Consider the following 24,718-nt stretch of genomic DNA (forward strand, 5'->3'; position numbering starts at 1 on the left):
GGTAGCCCCCGATCCGGGACCGGATCTAGTAGGGGGCAGACTCTCTCTCTTCGCTCAGGCCTGGGCAAGAGACGTACACGATCCTTGGGCCTTAGAGATTGTATCCCAGGGATATCTTCTAGAATTCAAGGACTCCCCTCCAAGGGGAAGGTTCAACATTTCTCGTCTGTCTCCAGACCAGACAAAGAAAGAGGCGTTCTTACGCTGTGTAGAAGACCTACATACAATGGGAGTGATCCACCCAGTCCCAATTGTGGAACAAGGGCTGGGATTTTACTCAAACCTGTTTGTGGTTCCCAAAAAAGAAGGAACTTTCAGACCAATCCTGGATCTCAAAATTCTAAACAAATTCCTCAGAGTCCCATCATTCAAGATGGAGACCATTCGGACAATCTTGCCAATGATCCAGGAAGGTCAATATATGACTACCGTGGATCTAAAGGATGCGTATCTGCACATTCCTATCCACAAAGATCACCAGTTTCTCGGGTTCGCCTTTCTGGACAAGCATTATCAGTTTGCGGCTCTTCCTTTCGGGTTGGCCACTGCTCCCATAATTTTCACAAAGGTGCTAGGGTCCCTCCTGGCGGTGCTAAGACCGCGGGGCATAGCAGTGGCGCCTTATCTAGACGACATCTTAATTCAGGCATCGACTTTCCAAAGAGCCAAGTCTCACACGGAAATTGTATTGGCCTTTCTGAAGTCTCACGGGTGGAAGGTGAACATCAAAAAGAGTTCTCTCTCCCCCTCACAAAAGTTTCATTCCTAGGAACCCTATTAGACTCGGTAGAAATGAAAATATTCCTGACGGAGGTCAGAAAGTTAAAACTCTTATCCACTTGCCGAGCTCTTCATTCCATTCCTCGGCCATCTGTAGCTCAGTGCATGGAGACAATCGGACTAATGGTAGCGGCAATGGACATAGTCCCTTTTGCTCGGATACACCTCAGACCACTGCAACTATGCATGCTCAAACAGTGGAATGGGGATTATGCAGATTTGTCTCCTCAAATACAGTTGAACCAGGGGACCAGAGATTCTCTTCTCTGGTGGTTGTCTCAGGATCACCTGTCTCAGGGAATGTGTTTCCGCAGACCAGAGTGGATCATTGTAACGACCGACGCCAGTCTGTTAGGCTGGCGTGCAGTCTGGGACTCCCTGAAAGCTCAGGGCTTATGGTCTCGGGAAGAAGCTCTTCTCCCGATAAACATTCTGGAACTGAGGGCGATATTCAACGCGCTTCAGGCATGGCCTCAGCTAGCTGCGGCCAAATTAATCAGATTTCAGTCAGACAACATCACGACTGTAGCTTACGTCAACCATCAAGGGGGAACAAGGAGTTCCCTAGCAATGATGGAAGTAACCAAAATAATCAGGTGGGCGGAGGATCACTCTTGCCATCTCTCAGCAATTAACATCCCAGGAGTAGACAACTAGGAAGCGGATTTTCTAAGTCGTCTGACTTTTCACCCGGGGGAGTGGGAACTCCACCCGGAGGTATTTGCCCAGCTGACTCAGCTATGGGGCACTCCAGAATTGGATCCGATGGCGTCCCGTCAGAACACCAAACTTCCTCTTTATGGGTCCAGGTCCCGGGATCCCCAGGCGGTGCTGATAGATGCTCTAGCAGCGCCTTGGTCCTTCAATCTGGCCTATGTTTTTTCCACCGTTTCCTCTCCTTCCTCGTCTGGTTGCCAGAATCAAGCAGGAGAGGGCTTCGGTGATTCTAATAGCGCCTACGTGGCCACGCAGGACCTGGTATGCAGACCTAGTGAACATGCCATCCGTTCCACCATGGACTCTGCCAATCAGGCAGGACCTTCTACTACAAGGTCCTTTCAAACATCCAAATCTAATTTCTCTGCGTCTGACTGCTTGGAGATTGAACGCCTAATTCTATCAAAGCGTGGTTACTCTGAGTCGGTTATTGATACCCTGATTCAGGCTAGAAAGCCTGTCACCAGGAAAATCTACCATAAGATTTGGCGAAAATATCTTTGTTGGTGCAAATCCAAGGGTTACTCATTGAGTAAGATTAGGATTCCCAGGATATTGTCCTTTCTCCAAGATGGATTGGAGAAAGGATTGTCAGCTAGTTCCTTAAAAGGACAGATATCTGCTTTATCTATTCTTTTACACAAACGCCTGGCGGAAGTACCAGACGTTCAAGCGTTTAGTCAGGCTTTAGTCAGAATCAAGCCTGTTTATAGACCTGTGGCTCCGCCATGGAGTCTGAATTTAGTTCTTTCAGTTCTACAAGGGGTTCCGTTTGAACCTTTACATTCCATAGATATTAAGCTTTTATCTTGGAAAGTTTTGTTTTTGGTAGCTATCTCTTCTGCTCGAAGAGTTTCAGAGTTATCTGCTTTACAGTGTGATTAACCTTACTTGGTTTTCCATGCAGATAAGGTAGTTTTGCGTACCAAACCTGGTTTTCTTCCTAAGGTTGTGTCTAATAAGAATATTAACCAGGAAATTGTTGTTCCTTCTCTGTGTCCTAATCCTTCTTCGAAGAAGGAACGTCTGTTACACAATCTTGATGTGGTTCGTGCTTTAAAGTTCTATTTACAAGCAACTAAGGATTTCAGACAAACAACTTCATTGTTTATCTATTCTGGTAAGAGGAGAGGTCAGAAGGCGACTGCTACCTCTCTTTACTTTTGGCTGAAAAGCATCATCCGTTTGGCCTATGAGACTGCTGGCCAGCAGCCTCCCGAAACAATTACTGCTCATTCTACCAGAGCAGTGGCTTCCACATGGGCTTTTAAAAATGAGGCTTCTGTTGAACAGATTTGTAAGGCAGCGACTTGGTCTTCACTGCATACTTTTTCCAAATTTTACAAATTCGATACTTTTGCTTCTTTGGAGGCTATTTTTGGGAGAAAGGTTTTACAAGCAGTGGTGCCTTCCGTTTAAGGTACCTGTCTTGTTCCCTCCCTTCATCCGTGTCCTAAAGCTTTGGTATTGGTATCCCACAAGTAAAGGATGAATCCATGGACTGGATACACCTTACAAGAGAAAACAGAATTTATGCTTACCTGATAAATTACTTTCTCTTGTGGTGTATCCAGTCCACAGCCCGCCCTGGCTATTTGTCAGGTAATTTTTGGTTTAAACTACAGTCACCACTGCACCCTATGGTTTCTCCTTTTTCTTCCTAACCTTCGGTCAAATGACTGGGGGGTGGAGCTAGAGGGGGAGCTATATGGACAGCTCTGCTATGTGCTCTCTTTGCCACTTCCTGTTAGGAAGGAGAATATCCCACAAGTAAAGGATGAATCCGTGGACTGGATACACCACAAGAGAAAGTAATTTATCAGGTAAGCATAAATTCTGGTTTTTGCATACTTTTTCTATATTTTACAAATTTGATACTTTTTGCTTCAGCAGAGGCTTCTTTTGGGAGACAGGTTCTTCAAGGAGTGGTTCCTTCTGTTTAGGTTAACTGTCTTGTCTCTCCCTTATCATCGGTGTCCTCTAGCTTGGGTATTGGTTCCCAACAGTAATTAAGATGATCCGTGGACTCACCGTGTCATTAGAAAGAAAACATAATTTATTCTTACCTGATAAATGTATTTATTTCTTGACAGTGTTTTTCAGACAGTTTGCTTTTCTATAAACTTCAGGCACCTCTGTACCTTACATTACTTCCTTTCCCTTTGGTCGAATGACTGGGGATTGTGGGTAGGGGGAGTGGTATTTAACAGCTTTTGCTGTGGTCCTCTTTGCCTCCTCCTGCTGGTCAGGAGTGATATTCCCAACAGTAATTGATAAAGATTCATGGACTCACCGTGTCAAGAAATAAATACATTTATCAGGTAAGAATAAATTATGTCTCTCTTGTTAAGTGTATCCAGTCCACGGATCATCCATTACTTGTGGGATATTCTCCTTCCCAACAGGAAGTTGCAAGAGGATCACCCACAGCAGAGCTGCTATATAGCTCCTCCCCTAACTGCCATACCCAGTCATTCTCTTGCAACTCTCAACAAAGATGGACGTAGTAAGAGGAGAGTGGTGTATTATAGTTAGTTTCTTAACTTCAATCAAAAGTTTGTTATTTTTAAATGGTACCGGAGTGTACAGTTTTATCAAAGGCAGCATTAGAAGAAGAATCTGCCTGTGATTTCTATGATCTTAGCAGAAGTAACTAAGATCCATTGCCGTTCTCACATATTCTGAGGAGTGAGGTAACTTCAGAGGGGGAATGGCGTGCAGGTTTCCCTGCAATAAGGTATGTGCAGTTAACATATTTCTAGGGATGGAATTTGCTAGAAAAATGCTGCTGATACCGGATTAATGTAAGTTAAGCCTAAATGCAGTGATTTAATAGCGACTGGTATCAGGCTTATTAACAGAGATACATACTCTTATAAAAGTGTAATATAAAACGTTTGCTGGCATGTTAATCGTTTTTATATATGCTTTGGTGATAAAACTTATTGGGGCCTAGTTTTTTCCACATGGCTGGCTTTATTTTTGCCTAGAAAGTTTCCTGAGGCTTTCCACTGTTATAGTATAAAAGTTACAGTTGGTGCAGTTAAAATTACAAACTGTGACACTCAGCTTCCCTCAGCAGTCCCCTGTATGCTATAGGACATCTCTGAAGGGCTCAAAAGGCTTCAAAAGTAGGAGCTGTGGCAGTTGTTATGACTGTTTAAAAAACATATTTTTCGTTTTGTTAATCTGTTTTTTGTATTAAGGGGTTAATCATCCATTTGCAAGTGGGTGCAATGCTCTGCTAACTTTTTACATACACTGTAAAAATTTCGTTAGTGTAACTGCCTTTTTTCACTGTTATTTCAAATTTTGCCAAAATTTGTTTCTCTTAAAGGCACAGTAACGTTTTTTATATTGCTTGTTAACTTTGTTTAAAGTGTTTTCCAAGCTTGCTAGTCTCATTGCTAGTCTGTACAAACATGTCTGACACAGAGGAAACTACTTGTTCATTATGTTTAAAAGCCATGGTGGAGCCCCATAGGAGAATGTGTACTAAATGTATTGATTTCACCTTAAACAGTAAAGATCAGTCTTTATCTATAAAAGAATTGTCACCAGAGGGGTCTGTCGAGGGGGAAGTTATGCCGACTAACTCTCCCCACGTGTCGGACCCTTCGCCTCCCGCTCGAGGGACGCACGCTAATATGGCGCCAAGTACATCAGGGATGCCCATAGCGATTACTTTGCAGGACATGGCTGCAATCATGAATAATACCCTGTCACAGGTATTAGCCAGATTGCCTGAATTGAGAGGCAAGCGCGATAGCTCTGGGTTTAGACGAGATACAGAGCATGTAGATGCTGTAAGAGCCATGTCTGATACTGCGTCACAATATGCAGAACCTGAGGACGGAGAGCTTCAGTCTGTGGGTGACGTCTCTGAATTGGGGAGACCTGATTCAGAGATTTCTAATTTTAAATTTAAGCTTGAGAACCTCCGTGTGTTACTTGGAGAGGTATTAGCTGCTCTGAATGACTGTGACACAATTGCAGTGCCAGAGAAATTGTGTAGGCTGGATAAATACTATGCAGTGCCGGTGAGTACTGATGTTTTTCCAATACCTAAAAGGCTTACAGAAATTATTAGTAAGGAGTGGGATAGACCCGGTGTGCCCTTTTCCCCACCTCCTATATTTAGAAAAATGTTTCCAATAGATGCCACTACACAGGACTTATGGCAGACAGTCCCTAAGGTGGAGGGAGCAGTTTCTACTTTAGCAAAGCGAACCACTATCCCGGTTGAGGACAGTTGTGCTTTTTCAGATCCAATGGATAAAAAATTAGAGGGTTACCTTAAGAAAATGTTTATTCAACAAGGTTTTATTTTACAGCCCCTTGCATGCATTGTGCCTGTCACTGCTGCGGCGGCGTTCTGGTTTGAGGCCCTGGAAGAGGCCATCCATACAGCTCCATTGACTGAAATTATTGACAAGCTTAGAACACTTAAGCTAGCTAACTCATTTGTTTCTGATGCCATTGTTCATTTGACTAAAGTAACGGCTAAGAATTCCAGATTCGCCATCCAGGCGCGTAGGGCGCTATGGCTTAAATCCTGGTCAGCTAAATTACTTAACATTCCTTTCAAGGGACAGACCTTATTCGGGCCTGGTTTGAAAGAAATTATTGCTGACATTACTGGAGGTAAGGGTCATACCCTTCCTCAGGACAGGGCCAAAGGCCAAACAGTCTAATTTTCATGCCTTTCGAAATTTCAAGGCAGGTGCAGGATCAGCTCCCTCTACTTCAAAACAAGAGGGAACTTTTCCTCAATCTAAGCAGGCCTGGAAACCTACCTAGTCCTGGAACAAGGGCAAGCAGGCCAGAAAGCCTGCTGCTGCCTCCAAGACAGCATGAAGGAGCGGCCCCCTATCCGACAACTGATCTAGTAGGGGGCAGACTCTCTCTCTTCGCCCAGGCGTGGGCAAGAGATGTTCAGGATCCCTGGGCGTTGGAGATCATATCTCAGGGATATCTTCTGGACTTCAAAGCTTCTCCCCCACAAGGGAGATTTCACCTTTCAAGATTATCTGCAAACCAGATAAAGAAAGAGGCATTCCTAAGCTGCGTGCAAGACCTCCTTGTAATGGGAGTGATCCATCCAGTTCCGCAGACGGAACAAGGACAGGGGTTTTATTCAAATCTGTTTGTGGTTCCCAAAAAAGAGGGAACCTTCAGACCAATTTTGGATCTAAAGAACCTAAACAAATTCCTCAGAGTTCCATCATTCAAGATGGAAACTATTCGAACCATTTTACCCATGATCCAAGAGGGTCAGTACATGACCACAGTGGACTTAAAGGATGCCTACCTTCACATTCCGATCCACAAGAATCATCATCGGTTCCTGAGGTTTGCCTTTCTAGACAGGCATTACCAGTTTGTAGCTCTTCCATTCGGGTTGGCTACAGCCCCAAGAATTTTTACAAAGGTTCTGGGCTCACTTCTGGCGGTTCTAAGACCGCGAGGCATAGCGGTGGCTCCTTACCTAGACGACATCCTGATACAGGCGTCAAGCTTTCAAATTGCCAAGTCTCATACAGAGATAGTTCTGGCATTTCTGAGGTTGCATGGGTGGAAAGTGAACGAAGAAAAGAGTTCTCTATCTCCTCTCACAAGGGTTTCCTTCCTAGGGACTCTGATAGATTCTATAGAAATGAAAATTTACCTGACGGAGTCCAAGTTATCAAAACTTCTAAATGCCTGCCGTGTCCTTCACTCCGCGCCCCACAGTGGCTCAGTGCATGGAAGTAATCGGCTTAATGGTAACGGCAATGGACATAGTGCCATTTGCGTGCCTGCATCTCAGACCACTGCAATTATGCATGCTCAGTCAGTGGAATGGGGATTACACAGATTAAATGTCCCCTCTACTAAATCTGGATCAGGAAACCAGAGATTCTCTTCTCTGGTGGTTATCTCGGGTCCATCTGTCCAAAGGTATGACCTTTCGCAGGCCAGATTGGACCATTGTAACAACAGACGCCAGCCTTCTAGGTTGGGGTGCAGTCTGGAACTCCCTGAAGGCTCGGGGTTCATGGACTCAGGAGGAGAAACTCCTCCCAATAAATATTCTGGAGTTAAGAGCAATATTCAATGCTCTTCTAGCTTGGCCTCAGTTAGCAACACTGAGGTTCATCAGATTTCAGTCGCACAACATCACGACTGTGGCTTACATCATCCATCAAGGGGGGACCAGGAGTTCCCTAGCGATGTCAGAAGTCTCCAAGATAATTCGCTGGGCAGAGACTCACTCTTGCCACCTATCAGCGATCCATATCCCAGGGGTAGAGAACTGGGAGGCGGATTTTCTAAGTCGTCAGACTTTTCATCCGGGGGAGTGGGAACTCCATCCGGAGGTGTTTGCTCAATTGGTTCTCCGTTGGGGCAAACCAGAACTGGATCTCATGGCGTCTCGCCAGAACGCCAAGCTTCCTTGTTACGGATCCAGGTCCAGGGACCCAGAAGCGGCACTGATAGATGATCTAGCAGCGCCTTGGTTCTTCAACCTGGCCTATGTGTTTCCACCGTTTCCTCTGCTCCCTCGTCTGATTGCCAAAATCAAACAGGAGAGAGCATCGGTGATATTGATAGCGCCTGCGTGGCCACGCAGGACCTGGTATGCAGACCTAGTGGACATGTCATCCTTTCCACCATGGACTCTGCCTCTGAGACAAGACCTTCTAATACAAGGTCCTTTCAATCATCCGAATCTACTTTCTCTGAGACTGACTGCATGGAGATTGAACGCTTGATCCTATCAAAGCGTGGCTTCTCCGAGTCAGTAATTGATACCTTAATACAGGCACGAAAGCCTGTCACCAGGAAAATTTACCACAAGATTTGGCGTAAATATCTTCATTGGTGTGAATCCAAGAATTACTCATGGAGTAGGGTTAGGATTCCTAGGATATTGTCCTTCCTCCAAGAGGGTTTGGACAAAGGACTATCAGCTGGTTCTTTAAAGGGACAGATTTCTGCTCTGTCTATTCTTTTACACAAGCGTCTGGCAGAAGTTCCAGACGTTCAGGCATTTTGTCAGGCTTTAGTTAGAATTAAGCCTGTGTTTAAACCTGTTGCTCCCCCATGGAGCTTAAACTTGGTTCTTAAAGTTCTTCAAGGGGTTCCGTTTGAACCCCTTCATTCTATTGATATCAAACTTCTATCATGGAAAGTTCTTTTTCTGATGGTTATTTCCTCGGCTCGAAGAGTCTCGGAGTTATCTGCCTTACATTGTGATTCTCCTTATCTGATCTTTCATTCAGATAAAGTAGTTCTGCATACAAAACCTGGGTTTTTACCTAAGGTGGTTTCTAACAAGAATATCAATCAAGAGATTGTTGTTCCATCATTATGCCCTAATCCTTCTTCAAAGAAGGAACGTCTTTTGCATAATCTAGATGTAGTCCGTGCATTGAAGTTTTACTTGCAGGCTACTAAAGATTTTCGCCAAACATCTCACCTGTTTGTTATTTACTCTGGACAGAGGAGAGGTCAAAAGGCCTCGGCAACCTCTTTCTTTTTGGCTTCGGAGTATAATCCGTTTAGCATATGAGACTGCTGGACAGCAGCCCCCTGAAAGAATTACAGCTCATTCTACTAGAGCTGTGGCTTCCACCTGGGCCTTTAAAAATGAGGCCTCTGTTGAACAGATTTGCAAGGCTGCGATTGGGTCTTCGCTTCATACCTTTTCAAAATTTTACAAATTTGATACTTTTGCTTCTTCGGAGGCTGTTTTTGGGAGAAAGGTTCTTCAGGCAGTGGTTCCTTCCGTTTAAGTTCCTGCCTTGTCCCTCCCATCATCCGTGTACTTTAGCTTTGGTATTGGTATCCCACAAGTAATGGATGATCCGTGGACTGGATACACTTAACAAGAGAGAACATAATTTATGCTTACCTGATAAATTTATTTCTCTTGTAGTGTATCCAGTCCACGGCCCGCCCTGTCCTTTTAAGGCAGGTCTAAATTTTAATTAAACTTCAGTCACCACTGCACCCTATGGTTTCTCCTTTCTCGGCTTGTTTCGGTCGAATGACTGGATATGGCAGTTAGGGGAGGAGCTATATAGCAGCTCTGCTGTGGGTGATCCTCTTGCAACTTCCTGTTGGGAAGGAGAATATCCCACAAGTAATGGATGATCCGTGGACTGGATACACTACAAGAGAAATAAATTTATCAGGTAAGCATAAATTATGTTTTTTTCTGCATATTTTTGTGTGAAATGATTCAATTATTAATTTTGTAATATTTTTAATATCCAAATATTATTGTGCACATAACGTACGAAAATGCCCCTTAGTGAGACATCCTGTTTTCAGGGTGAAAAGTGGCTTTAGCTTTAGATCATCAAGCCCTATGGCATAGTTCCTTTTATTACACACTGAAGTGTTTCTATGTTATACACTTGTTGGGTTTTTTATTCCGATTTTAATTTTGTTGACAGAGGAGACTGTAATACTGGTATGCATAGAGGATGGACCACATTTATCATTTGACAGGTGGACAATGTTCCCAGCTAGGGAACCTGTCCTCTTGTGTTCGCAGTGAGCAGGCGGCTGACAATGTTTTTCATGCCCACATTATTTTATTTATGCTAGAATTTACAAACATTTGAACACAGTAAGGCAGGCTCTCTTAACTACAAAGAAAAAGTAAAAAAGCACATGAGCTCTGCTACTTGATATTTATTTTCCTGCCAATGCAATCTCTCCCTAAAGATTAGTATATTACTTGGTCTACAAAGTAACTGTGTTGAACTGAGGGGAAATAGATGTACCCTCACTAAAATTCAGTTCAGCTAATTGTTCTGAGTCACGGAACAGCTACAGTGAAGCAGTTGACCCTTTCAACCTCCCAGAGTGAATCAGTATTATAAATTATTTGTTGTAAAGCGCACTATGTATGTATTTTATTTGCATAAAATGTAAACCGCTTATTTTGATTTGGAAGCAAACAGGATTGTGCACAAGTCATCCATAAGATATTATCTCACTGGCTGATGAAGACAGCGAACAGTACTCTTTTGGCAGACAATGACATTTCAACAAATATAAAAGCAAAAAGTATTATATTTTTCAGCCAAAAATAGCCTTTTAAAAAATTATGCATTTAAATTTTTTTGTTTTAAACGTCATAGAGGAGGTATTACTAATGTCCCTTTTTAAATAGACAAAGAACCACCTATAAATGGAAACGCCTCACAGTATCCTAATCCTTTTGGTTCTCCAGCATCCTTGCATAGACTATAAATAAGTCTGCTACTTTCTCAGGAGTGACCTAAGTGAACCATTGGATGGATGGAATGTGAGCTTACAGTTCCTGTTGTAACTTTGTCAGGGCAAACATTCTTTTGATCCAGGACCCTGCATGTCGGTTTCTTTCCTCCTGACTGCAGTCCCACAGCTGCGTGCTCCACTTATCAATAGCTTCTGTGTTTTATCCTTCGAAGTACATGCTTAGCATGTTTTATATTCCTAATATCCTATAACTGTGTCAATAACTTTCATAGAATGTGATGCAACAACATCAGTATGGAATATCTACTTCCTCAGACTGAACCAAGATTCTATTTACATGCAAGTAGTAGATTAACCTTTTGGCTGCTACCTAGGCAATGTGTCTTATCTGTTTCTGGTAATCAAATTGTTTAAGGGGCTCAAAAAATTTGAAGGGACATGAAACTCAAAAAATCGAAATAGATAAAAGTAAATTGTAAAGTTGTTTAAAAACATTAGCTCATCCTGAATCGTAAAAGGAAAAAAATGGGTTTCATCTCCCTTTAAGCTGTTTTCTGACATACTTTGTGTGTGTGTGTATATATATATATAATTTTTTTTAAATGAACATGTGTGGCTCTGTGTGGCTCACTTTTGACTTCAAAATGATATTGAAACAGTGCTCTTTTTAGTAAAAAACACAAATATGCTCAAACAAAGTACACATAAAAATAAACAGATTGTGTAAAAACAAACATAAAACAGCAAGCACTGAATAGTAAGCCAGCTCATGTTACTCTAGAAATGTTATGGCATCAAGCTAGATCAGACATCCCTGTAGGGCTGTGACAGGAAATAATAGACAGTGCAAAAATGGAAGTTTAAGAAAAGAAATGCCAGGTAAAATCTATTTAAAATAATGAATACTTATAGCTTAGTGCTTTTTTTATTTTTTATTATTATTATTATTACAACAATTAAACAGACTGTTTAAGATCTCTTTTAATTTTTTTTTTTTTAGCTCAAGCATGTTTTCAAATTTAAATAAATAAAATAGAAGTATGCCTTGTTTTTAGACGCAACAAAGAAATTATTATGAAGTCCCTTTAAAATGAAGAGGAGTTTAAATGTAATAGAAGGGTTTCGAAGCAGAGAGATTAACAAGTATGAAACTAAATACCATCCAGTCAGATGGACTGAAGTGACTGCTGCTGTTTACAATTTTGCAGAGGGTTTTTTTTTCGGCTTAGTGTAATGACCGCATCCAGTGTTTTGCTTAAAAGTGCACGTGTTTAACCCTTCATAAATGTTTATAGAACAGCAGTAGATTTTTCTGTACACATAACGGCTAACTTCTGTCTATCAGAGTACAGATTTGTTGCCGTTGTAGTGTGTGAATTTGACACTGTTTGCCCTTTAAGTGTAAAGGGACATAACCGTGCATGAATGCATTTGATGTAGAATAGAACCATTTTTACAATTAACCACTTTGCTGCCGACTGTAACAATGTTTAATCCCTTTACAGGGGTTAAACAAGTTATGCGCAAGCAATAGCACAATAATAAAATGGTTTAACATGTCAGAGAATTTTCTTTTTGCATTTCATGTCCTTTGTATTGGCAAAAATGATTCTATTTAAAATCTGACAGTGATATATGACCCTTTTATCCCTGCACCTTTATTTAGACACTGTGCTTGTTCAGAGGGTAAGTAGTGGCGTGCATCATGTCAGTAGTGACTTTATTTACATCAGAGCTGACTCTTGAATGCCGGTGCCCCTTTGTACATCGTGTGTGTGTATAGTGCCGTCACACTCTTACTATAGGACTAATATAAACATAGTGCAAAAATGCTTCTTTTCTGCTTACACACATGAGCTCTTTTTTTTATATATAGGACAGCTGTATAAATATGAAACTGGTGATCTCTCTATACAAAGAGCATTGTATATGTACTTTAAAGGGACATTAAACTAGTAATTCATTATATTCCCTTTTCCTGTAATTTAAACGGTCAGTAAACATCTTGACATTTTTATATAAAATGTTTAGCTATGCATAAGGAAACAACTTTTCAATATATTTTGTTTATTTATTTTGCCCCCCTTTTCAAGTAATTTGAACTCTGAAAATAGACACATTTCTAACTCTGACATTGACATTGCACCCTGCTGACTTCCCCAGGCTATAATCCTGCTGACTACCTTTCTGTCCCTCGTGGGCTTTAACTGATAACATCTGTAAAGCAATTTTTTTTACTTTACAACAGCTTTGTTGTATGCAGACTAAAGCCCAGACTGGAATGTGCATGCTCCCAAGTTCCTATCAGCCTACCTAGGTTTACTCTTCACCAAAGGAAATCAAAACAACAAAGCAAATATGACAATAGGAGTAGATTGGAAAGCTATTTGAATCATGAACATTACATTTTGACTTTGATATCCACACATCTATTGTTTGCACACTTTTTAGTGACTCCTATATCCTTTTTGTACTCTTCAGAAGAGATTAGATGAGGAAATGTTGCATTCAAAATAGCGGTGTCCATTTATTTATAGAAACTAAAACGTTATACTAAAGGCGGAGAATAGTATACAGATTTATTATATTTGTTTCTTAAATATTCAAGAAATAAGTATATCTACCATTTATTTATTTTCTTTGTTTACGTTTGTGCGGTTAGTACTAATAATAGATCATTTATAAAACTTTCAATGAAAAACTGCTAAATGGACCATAAAGTTTTGATTTTAACTTTATTGCATCTAAGAGTCCTATTAAAATGTATAATATGAATGTTATCCAGTTTAAATCAAATCCTCTTGTTTTTTTTTTTTTGCTTCCATTCAGCCGTCTCTTCTCCAGTGCAGCCGATGCCAAGTACCCAGACACCATTGGCATGACCTTTGACTCTGCCAACCAGTGGCTTTCATGTGTGTACAATGATCACAGTCTGTATGTATGGGACATCAAGGACTTGAAGAAAGTGGGAAAGGTGTACTCAGCGTTGTACCATTCATCATGTGTGTGGAGTGTTGAGGTATAATATAAGGAATTAGAGTATGTTTAACCCCCAAAACATCTTATAGAACTGATGTTGCTTCCTCTGTTCAGTTTGTTTAGGAAGAGATTTCATGAGCACCATTTATAACAATTCACTAAAGGAAACTGGATTACAAGATCAGTACAGTATCAGGATAGTGTAACAGAACAATTTATGTTTTACAGTTACAAAACTGTTCTGAAGCTCTAACGTACTAAATGACCTCTAGTACACATGGTAATCGTACCGTGATAACATTTAAAGGAGTTTGTAACAAAAGTTTCTCTTTTTTTTTAAACCTTGCCCAGGTAAATAATGGAGTTTGACACCTCATGTATTATAAGCTTCAAGGGACATTTTACCCCAAAATGTCTCCCCTTTAAATTGTTCCCAATGATCCATTTTAACTGCTTATTAAATTGTTTACAAATAGCTCCTTTACCCTTATTTTGGCATTTGAAAAATCTGATTTAGCCTGTGGTATCCCCACCTATACTGAAAGTTTCTATACTGAAGTCTAAGATATTGACAAGCTATGTAAATACAGCCAGCAGAAGAAATTACTCTCCCAGAGGGTGCTGGATAGTTAAGTAATAACATGTTAATTTTCCATTGTTATTTTGTAGGATTGCTCTTTGGTTTACAAACCGATATAAGATCAAGAAGCATGTGTGTGTACAGCAAGTGATAACATGATATATTACCTGCAAGCTCAACCCATTTAATAAGTTGTGGTTTAAAAGCACAAAACCCGCAAAGTCATATACACAAATAAACCTGAGAATGCAATTTCTCACACATTTTATACAGCGGTTAGAACAAGTCAATTTAAATAGTTTATGGGGATTGAATCTGAGTTTAATTTCCATTTAAAGGAGGATAACTGTGTTAGTCCTGTTATTTTAGTATCACAAATACATGTATTCACCCCCCCCCCCCCCCATAGTTTAAGGTAGGAATGTGATGTTCAATAAGCTTAGGGAGTGGTGGGGAAGTTTAACAAGTGTAAGAACACATGTGCCTTTCATTGCTCATATAGTTGTTTCCCCATTAGTCACTGTATAGTACACCTTGCTACCTCCATATCTCCAGAACCGTTGCAGGGAAGAGTTTACACTTAGTGCGCCACATTGGGTAAGCGACCCAGGAAAGTTTGTGGATGCTGCCAAATAAGCCCGGGATAGGATTACCAGCAGTATCGGCAATGCTCAGAAGTGAATGTCTGACCTGTCTTAGGGTCATTGTGTGTTCTCACTTTATTGTGGTCTATTGCAGTCTATTAGAGTTGTGTTAACTTATCACAGCAAAACACATTTTGAATAATCTTCTATTTGTATTTGCAGGAGTTAAACACATAAGTGCAGGCAAGGATACTGTAATGCATTACAGGATTGTCGTATTGTAGCTTTATGCCCCTTTAAATACAAATGTGTTAAATTTACATATTAGGCCAATAGCTGCTATTAATAAGTACAGCAACACTTTATTGAGAACAAATATAATGGTCTGGAATATTTTTTCTGATGAGCCTTCTTGTGCTAAAAAGAAAATCTGTTAATTGTCTCTTGGTAGAGGTGCTGATGCATGAAGAGAGTTATTGATTGTCTATGACTAATTTCTTTAATCCTACACTGCACTACCTAGGTGTACCCAGAGGTTAAAGAAAGCGATCAGGCCTGCCTGCCGCCCAACTCCTTCATCACATGCTCCTCCGATAATACAATTCGTCTCTGGAACATGGAGACCTCCAACATCCATGGTACAGCCTTGCACCGCAACATCCTGAGCAGTGTGAGTCTTATGGGGGGATTTTAGTCTTGGAATTATCTTTTTGTGCAAATTAATATTCACAGTGGCAGAATATGCACCTCTTTTCCCTTCTTCTAGTCTTAAAGGGACATGAAAGTCACAAATAAGTTTTCATGATTCAGATAGTGTAAAATTGTAACAAATTATAAAAAAAAACTTCTGATTTTATAAAATAATAATAATAATGATCACATAAATACCAAAGTTAGATTTATTTTATCATTGTTTTAAAGTCAGATAATCTCATTAGTAATTATTCCTGCCCTCACACATACTCTACGTTTTGGAGGGTGGTGCAGCATATTGCCAATTGCTACTGGTTAGCCCCATACTTTCCATAGGTTTGGCACCTCAGCCATGTTTTCCTGGATAGTTATCTGTTATACATTTGCACGGTGCACAGAAGGGAATATACATGATTGTGCCCCTGGACAGCACACGAAAAGTGACTCTGGACAGCACTATTCATGTTCCTCCCTGCAGCATGTGTAACTCTTAAGGGTCCAGGAAAACATGGCCGAGGTGGCAACCCTATGGAGAGTGGGGCTAACCAGTGGAGCTGCGCTCTTGTCTTGGTACATCTCATAGGGTGGGCAAACAAACGGATGTCACAACGTGTCTGATGCTTTCATGCTTTTGCGCAACAGAGATGAGCAGTTAGGTAGCATTTTTCTTTTCAGACTGTCGACTTTGTGTGTGATTTAATTTATACGTTGACTCTGGCAAGGAAGTTACCCTGTCAGACAGGGGAGAGTGAGTGATTTATTTTTACTTTTCACACTTCAAGTTAGGTGTCTTGGTTTTTCAGTTTGAAAATCTGGTCACCATAACATATAAGTCCATTTTATTTTTAAGACTGGACATCTCAAACAAAATACACTACTTCCATTTTCACAGAGAGACTTTAAAGTATATTATTTAGTTTTTGAAGTACTAGCCATAATATAAGGATTGGAACAAAACATTGTTACCCAAGTTATTTAATAATAAATAATTAGATTCATGTCCTTGGATCATCTGTCATGTAAAGCAATTTGTTAGAAATATAGGTTTAGTAATAATAATCTTCCATCAAGACTCAAATAGAAATGAAACGATGAATGAACCAGTTTGTATACTATGGTAGATTTCTTTCTGCACCACATAAATAAATGAAGGCTTACCATGAACTATTTTTCAAATTTGGCAGGCCTGGAGTTGCCTTGTAGTTGTAATATACAGTAGATGTAGACTATTAGCTCTACAGTTAAAGGTATAACATGTTGTATGATGCATGCAACTCCAATACATCTCGCATACACAAATAATCCCAGTGCAGTCTGACATAATCACTGGCAGAGCATTTTTACCCAAACATGATTAATCACTAACTGTGCACTCCTTTTTAATGAGCTCCGCACATACACCAGTCTGATTAAAGGCATGGAACCTTTAATAAGTGTTCTAATATATTACCAGACTAAATTGCATGCTGTATAATTAAACACTGAGGTTCTGATCATTGTTGCTCTTTGTGTATGAATTCCTTTGTATTATTATTATTACTATTATCATTCATTTGTATAGCGTCACCAAATATACTTCATCTTTTCTTTATTATTGAGTTAATATTTCAGCAAATAAATGAGTGAAGGTGGATGATAAATGCATGCTCCTGAGCCTACTTCAGTATGCTCATGAGTCAACAACATATACCAAGAGAAAGAGGCAAGCAAAGAAAAACGCAGTAATGGTACACTGTATCTGAATCAAGAAAGTTTAGTTTTGACTTAATGTCCCTTTTAAGGTGCCATTGCAGGATCTTTGAAAGCCAATTACAGCCATTCTTTCATGAGAATATATGCTTTTGTCCCCCTACCCAGAGTTAAAATAAAGTGTATGGTATAGAGGATTATTATTAGTAAAGTATAATTGTAGCCTCATAATGACTGATTATATCTTGTATCATCAGGACCTGATGAAGATTATACTGGTAGATAGCAACACACAAGCCTTGGTTGATGCAGATTACAACCCTGCTGGAGTGAATGATAAAGTAGATCCACAGATACTAGACACCAAGGTCGGTATTCGTTCTGTGTGTATAAGCCCCAATGGACAACACCTGGCATCAGGAGATAGAACGGGAACACTCAGGTGAGGACAAAAAGTTTGTGTATATCTGATGTGAAGTAGTGCAGATAATGCCATGCTAAACCATTAATTTGTATTGTCTCTACACTACTATTGACAGGGTGCATGAGTTAAAGAGCTTGGCTGAACTTTTGAAAGTCGAGGCCCATGACTCTGAGATCCTGTGTCTGGAATACTCAAAACCGGAGACAGGTAAACTAGCAAAATCTAGTATCGGCTGCTATAAGCACTGGTACCCTTAGATTACTATCCAGTAAGTCTAACCCTGACCTAATGCCACTGCACATACACTCCCCCATTGCAGCCCCAGTTAGTAGTCAACACCATTTCTATTAAGATTATTCATGACCTGGCCCCCACTGCAATTTACCCTACATTCTACCTCTCGTGTCTACACTATCCTTGATACCTAAGAGAGTCTCTCTACATGATGCCTGCATGGATATGTCCTCCAATACCCAATAGACCCCCTACAATTTCAACACCTCATTATCCCACAACACCAACGCACTTCACTACTAACACATAAGACCTCTTCTTACTTAAAGGGACAGTCAACAGCAGAATTTTTGTTGTTTAAAAAGATAGATAATCCCTTTATTAACCATTCCCCAGTTTTGCATAACCAACACAGTTATAATACATGTTTTACCTCTGTAATTACCTTGTATCTAAGCCGCTGCAGACTGCCCCCTTATTTCAGTTGTTTTGACAGACATGCATTTTAGCCAATCAGTGCTTACTCCTAGGTAAATTCACGTGCATGAGCTCAATGTTATCTATATGAAACACATGAACTAATGCCTTCTAGTGGGTTTTCAGATTAGAGGCGACCTTCAAGATCTAAGAAATTAGCATATGAACCTCCTAGGTTTAGCTTTCAACTAAGAATATCAAGAGAACAAAAGAAAATTAGTGATAAAAGAATATTGGAAAGTTGTTTAAAATGACATGCCCTATTTGAATCATGAAAGTTTATTTTGGACTTTACTGTCCCTTTAAAGATCAGCCCCTCACCAAAATTAAAGATTGTTCTTTAAAGGAAAAACAAAAATCTTAAAATATTCTGCTGTGTTTTGTTTTGTTTTTTTTTTTGGGGGGGGGGGGTTAGGGTATTTTGGTTTTTTTTATTTGTTTTTTTAAGAAATGCTGATTATTTTATATAATAGGTTGAAAGGTTTGATGTCTCAGACTTTTGAAAGCTTCTTTCTAGTTCACTGGTTTTCAAACCTGACCTCAGGCCTCCCTAACAGGCCACAATTTGAAGATATCGGAACTGGAGCACAGGTGAAATAATCAGCTGATTAGTAAACCTGGTTATTTTACCTGCTCTTATCCAAGGTAATTCTGAAAACCTGGCCTGTTGGGGAGGCCTGAGGGGATAGGTTTGAAAACCAGTGGTCTAGTTTAAGTGGCACAGCATTATATATTCACTTGTCAAGCCTTTTAAATTATTACTTCTAACGTAAAGATTCATTTTATGGAAGTATAAATCTCATCATCCATAAATGTAGCGGTGGATACAAAAAAATGTGCAACTTTGTTTTCTAAGATGTCACAAAGGTTAGGATTTTGTAATATCTAAGCTTAAGACGTGGTCATATTTTTTTTATCCAGGCTGCCTCAATTATGCTTAAAGGGACAGATTACTAAAAAAAAATGTTCTCCCCTTTAATTTGTTCCCAATGATCCATTTTACCTGCTGGAGTGTATTAAATGGTTTGCAAGTATTTCCATTACCCTTATATTGGCATTTGAAATAGTTTAATTAGCCTGTGGTATCCCCACCCATCCTGAACGTTTTTGACTCAAGGCCAAGCTGTGTTAACAAGGCCAGTAGAAGAAAATACACTCCCAGTGGGTTATAGAAGAGATAAGGTAATAAATTAATTTTACGTTGTTCTCTGCAATTATTAGTGATTTGTTTATGGTTAGATAAAGAAGCATGTATATGTACACAATGTGATAAAGTAATGAGAACTAAATATACCTACAAGCTCAACCCATTTTATAAGGTTGTGGCTTTAAAGGACCAGTAAACACAGCATATTTGCATAATCAACAAATGCAAGATAACAAGACAATACAATAGCATTTACTCTGAATTTCAAATGAGTAGTAGATTCTTTTCTAACACATTTCAAAGTTATGTATATTTCCACTCCCCCTGTACCATGTGATAGCAATCAGCCAATCACAAATGCATATACGTATAGTCTGAGTTCTTGCACATGCTCAGTAGGAGCTGTTGACTCAAAAAATGTGTAAATATAAGACACTGCACATTTTTTTTAATGGATGTTACATACATGCTGTATCTGAATCGTGAAAATGTAATATAACCTGAGTGTCCCTTTAAAACACAAAATCAGCTAATTCATATACACAAATAAGCCTTAAAAAAGCAAATCTCATACATTTTATACGCTGCAGCTGGTAAAAAATGTAATTGGAAACACATTAAGTAAAAAAACAATTTTATAGTATACTGTCGCTTTAAGTAGGGAGATTCTGGAAATGTCTAAAAAAAAAAAAAAAAAAAAAAAAAAAGGAACCATTTTTTTAAAATAAATTAAATCAAGCTATAATTTTCCTTTTATTGTAGAAGATAGTTTTCAAAACGACATCTTTAGTTGCGATATGTACATGAGCTTTGTTGACTTTAGTTGGGAAAACTTCATGATCTAAGGCAAATGACCCCTGGAAATGCTTGCAGCCCTTAAAGGACATTAAACACTAAATAAATGCTGGTTAGAATGATGCATTCAAAGAAAAGATTAGTCTGAGATTAACATGTAGATGCATGTTTTAAGTTTCATTAGCTGTTTAAATATTGACAAAATAAGTGTAACGTGTTAATGTCTATAAAACAGTCAGCTGCCATGTTGTAACTTAGGTTACATTCTCTGCTGTGGCCAATTGGAGACAGTTATATTCTAAACAGCCATAGGCTGCACACTCTAGTGATCTATTTATAACTGTGTTCTTCACTTCTATTTCTAACAAGAACTGAAAAACTCACTATTTCAGAATTGAATTGCAGGGAAAGGGGACAAAAAAGTATATTGCAGATTTTTATTTATATATATATACAATTTATAAGTTTATAATATCTCTTGTGTTTAATGTCCCTTTAAGGGTTGAAGATTGACACCCATAGTATAGACTGCTGTAAGAATTTTCATTCTAACAAAATTCTCCTCACACTTGATGGTAACAACCCTTTTTAAGTTTGGCTGTTTTACACATTGAAGTTTAATCCTATTTTTCTTTTTAGGTTTGAATCTCTTGGCTTCTGCAAGTCGTGACCGGCTCATCCATGTGCTGGATGCTTCTAAAGATTACAGCCTTCAGCAGACATTTGATGACCATTCGTCCTCCATCACTGCTGTAAAGTTTGCTGGTAATTATTGTAGCTGTTCTCTGCAGCTTTCCTGCTTCGTAGAACATAATTTGACTTATTTGTCCCTAAATTCCGGACTTTCCCTTACTCTTACTTCCTGCATGTCCTTCTCCTTTTTGCTTTAGTTTTCAGTCTCCCCTTCCCCTTTTTTTCCATTCTCTAACTGTTCATTTCTCCTTATTTTGCATCATTGATAGTTATTTGTTTTATATCTGCAATGTGTAAAGACTGTCCAGGTCCACCAGAGCAGCCGTTACACCTTATGAGTGCTCAGCACTTAAATAGTGATTGATTGGAAGAAATAAAACATTCTTACAGGCTTAAAATTACCTATAAAGATTTCACTTAAAATGATACTATGTAATCTAAGGCTGATGGTTGCTTTATTTCAAGAAAAAAGACAGCGAGTATACCAGTGTTAAGCTGCTTTGCCTGTCTTGAAATTAAACAAAACTAGGGCTTACATTTTGGCATCACGTTCATTTTGTTTTTTGCACAACTAAAACATTTGATAACTTGCTGTCACCTTCAGTGTTTCAGTTTGAAAAGTTGTTGCTTTAGTGGGTTCTGATTTTGTTTTCTAGCAAAGGTTTCAGGAGCATACATTATATTTTGTAACACTGCATATGTGATTTGCTTATACATGTAAGAGGAGGTATACACAATATTTATATAAAAACCCTTAAAGGATTTTCTAATGCAAATAGTCTAATTCACTAAGGGTCAGATTAAAAGTGGTGTGTTTAATTTTTTTCCCCATTTGCACGCAAACACCGCTCAACGTAGACTTTTTACACGGGCTGGTGTTGGGGAAAAAAGCTTTAATCACAAGTTTTTTTTATTTTTTATGTCCATTTAACGGTCTGGAAATAAAATTGAAAACTTGAAAGATGTTTTGTAGAATATACAGTACTTCTAAAGGTCAAGGATAATTTAACCAGTTCTAAACTGTTTTTTCATTTATGGGAATGCACAACCAAAAGGGGGCACACTCTACAGACAATATGAGCACCAAACCAGTAAATGTGAATAAATATACACACATACAATCAAAAATTAGAACATTTGCTAAAAAACAAACATTAATAATGGTAAATAAACATTAAAATGAACTGAAATGGGATAAGGTAAAATAAGAAATCAATTCAAATATTTCCCACAGAAGGACAAATGGTACTGAGCTTAGTTCATCAACATGTGTAATCCCAATATAAGATGTACGGCTGATCTCCTCATCGCAGATCACTCCAGATCGAGTTCTAAAATGGATACAAAACAGAGGGGCGCCTCATGTGTAGATCCAAAATGTAATCCAACATCATATCACCAATTCCCAAATGGGTACTCACATTTAGATGGAGCACACCTATGTGCTGGTAGTCACAACCTGATACCTTGCGGTGTATCAGCTCATCCTATTCCCGACAGATAACTGGAACATTGAAATAGGATCTCCTGTGTACTCCGCCTCGGGGGGCAGGATCAAGGATAGTAAAGTGCTAACACTTGGCTTTAGTTAAAAAAAAAAAAAAAAAGGTTTATTAAAACTCGCATTATGCCTGATGAAACGGCGATTGTTAAGCCGAGAAACGCGTTGCATTTAGGGGCTATATGTCTATGCCCCTTTACACTTGATGCTCTGTTTTTTAATGTGAGTTTTAATAAACCCCTTTTTTAACTAAATCCAAGTGTTAGGCAGAGTGCACGGGAGAGCCTATTTCAGTGTTCCGGTTATCTGCCGGAAATAGGGTCAGCTGATACACCCCAAGGTATCAGCTTGTGACTACCAGCACATAGTTGTGCTCCATCTAAATGAGAGTATAATTTATGGGAGCATTTCATATTTCAGTTTTTAACTTTGAACAAGTGAAATAAGTCAAATCTACTGCAGAAGTATAAAGTTACTGAAATGCTTTACATGCTGATTCCCTGAAGGTTCACTCAAGTTATGTTGACACTTCAAGTCTTCAAATAAACCTTTGATCATCCATTTTAGAACAAAATTTCACACCAAAATGTATTTTCTCTCAGACACTTGCCATAGAGAGAGACTACAATCTGTATAGACAGCATTAAGAAGATGGCTTATATAATTATTCTTTCAACAAAGATAGCCTTTGTTTTGGTCAAAATGACCATGTAATTTAATAAAACACAACATGTGGAACATTTAAGGCCTAAAACTTTTTCTGCCAAAATTGCGCACAGTAGATTATTGTTGGGTAAAATATGCTTTGTATAACTGGGTGGGCCTTTTTTTAATGTAAAGCTCCAATCATTTCTGAAATTGTCATCAAATGGTGCACGCCATTATACTTATAGAAAAGACTTAACTTTGTTTATAAATGTCTATTTTTCACAGCAAATGATGGGAAAACGCGTATGATCAGCTGTGGTGCAGATAAGAGCATCTATTTCCGCACTGCAGAGAAGGTCAGTTCATTTTTCCATGCCCACTGCTCACATGATTCATACTTTATTTTGGAGAACTGGTGTATAGTAAATTAAAGGGATAGTCTAGTCAACATTAAACTCATGATTCAGATAGGGCACAACTTTCCAATTTACTTTTAGCATCAAATTTGCTTTGTTCTCTTGGTATTCTTTGTTAAAAGCTAAACCTTGGTAGGCTCATATGCTAATTTCTAAGCACTTGAAGGCAACATCTTATCTTAGTGCATTTTGACAGTTGACAGACAGCGCTAGTTCAAGTGTGCCATATAGATAACAATGTGCCCACTCCCGTGGAGTTATTTGAGTCTGCTCTGATTGGCTAAAATGCAAGTCTGTCAAAAGAACTGAAATTAGGGGACAGTCTACAGAGCCTTGGATACAAAATAATCAGAGGTAAAAGGTGTATTTATATAACAATGTTGGTTATGCAAAATTGGGAAATGGGTAATAAAGGGATATTTATCTTTTTAAACAATAAAAATTCTGGAGTAGACTGTCCCTTTAAACTAAAAAAGGCCAAGATAAACTCCAACAGCTGTTTGATTTGTTTTTACCAAAAGAGCACTGTTAATATCCCTTTAATTTCAACTACATTAAAACTGTTCTTGTGGTAAATTCCTTGAAGACTGTTTATTCAGGAGGTTATACTTCCTCTCAACCACAGTTTATTGATAATGAAAGAGTTTTACAGAAAGTTGTGAAGCAATCGCCTTCTCCTCACTGCACATGGTTTTAAAGCATTATGACTAATGTTCTTGCATCATCTCTTTGTGGAAGAAACGTTTTGCATATTATGATGTTCCAGCGCTGCACATGCATTTATCATGCCCTTGTAAGCTCTATGGGTTACATTTTGTCATGACTCCAGCAAGGATTCATGTGCTAAATCTTCAATTGCTCCCTACCCACAACTGTGCATGTGTCAGCTGATAAGTCATCTGCTTTCCATTTCGTATTCCTTTTTATTGTTTGGCAACACAATTAGCTGGAGTATGAGGGAAGGGATTTCATACATGTGGAGGTGCTAGTTTCTATCTCTAATAAATTTGCGTACAATTTTTTTTTTATTTATTTATTTAGAAAATATTTTACCAGGAAGGATACATTGAGATTTCTCTCGTTTTCAAGTATGTCCTAGGTCCACAAAACATTGCATTGATACA

The 24,718-nt window shown here is 39.0% G+C and overlaps 1 protein-coding gene across 2 annotated transcripts in view; it reads left to right on the forward strand.

Moving 5' to 3' along the window:
• MAPKBP1 (mitogen-activated protein kinase binding protein 1) overlaps nucleotides 1–24,718 on the forward strand; it is a 569,961-nt gene that overhangs the window by 424,090 nt on the left and 121,153 nt on the right. For both annotated transcript variants that reach the window (XM_053697823.1, XM_053697824.1), the window contains exons 10-15: nucleotides 13,564–13,753; nucleotides 15,401–15,547; nucleotides 17,517–17,701; nucleotides 17,799–17,890; nucleotides 20,976–21,101; nucleotides 23,464–23,534. In XM_053697823.1, the coding sequence (XP_053553798.1) occupies nucleotides 13,564–13,753; nucleotides 15,401–15,547; nucleotides 17,517–17,701; nucleotides 17,799–17,890; nucleotides 20,976–21,101; nucleotides 23,464–23,534 (811 nt within the window). The remainder of the gene's footprint in view (nucleotides 1–13,563; nucleotides 13,754–15,400; nucleotides 15,548–17,516; nucleotides 17,702–17,798; nucleotides 17,891–20,975; nucleotides 21,102–23,463; nucleotides 23,535–24,718) is intronic.

This window comes from Bombina bombina, chromosome 1 (genome assembly GCF_027579735.1).
Source record: "Bombina bombina isolate aBomBom1 chromosome 1, aBomBom1.pri, whole genome shotgun sequence".
Classification (NCBI taxonomy): domain Eukaryota; kingdom Metazoa; phylum Chordata; class Amphibia; order Anura; family Bombinatoridae; genus Bombina; species Bombina bombina.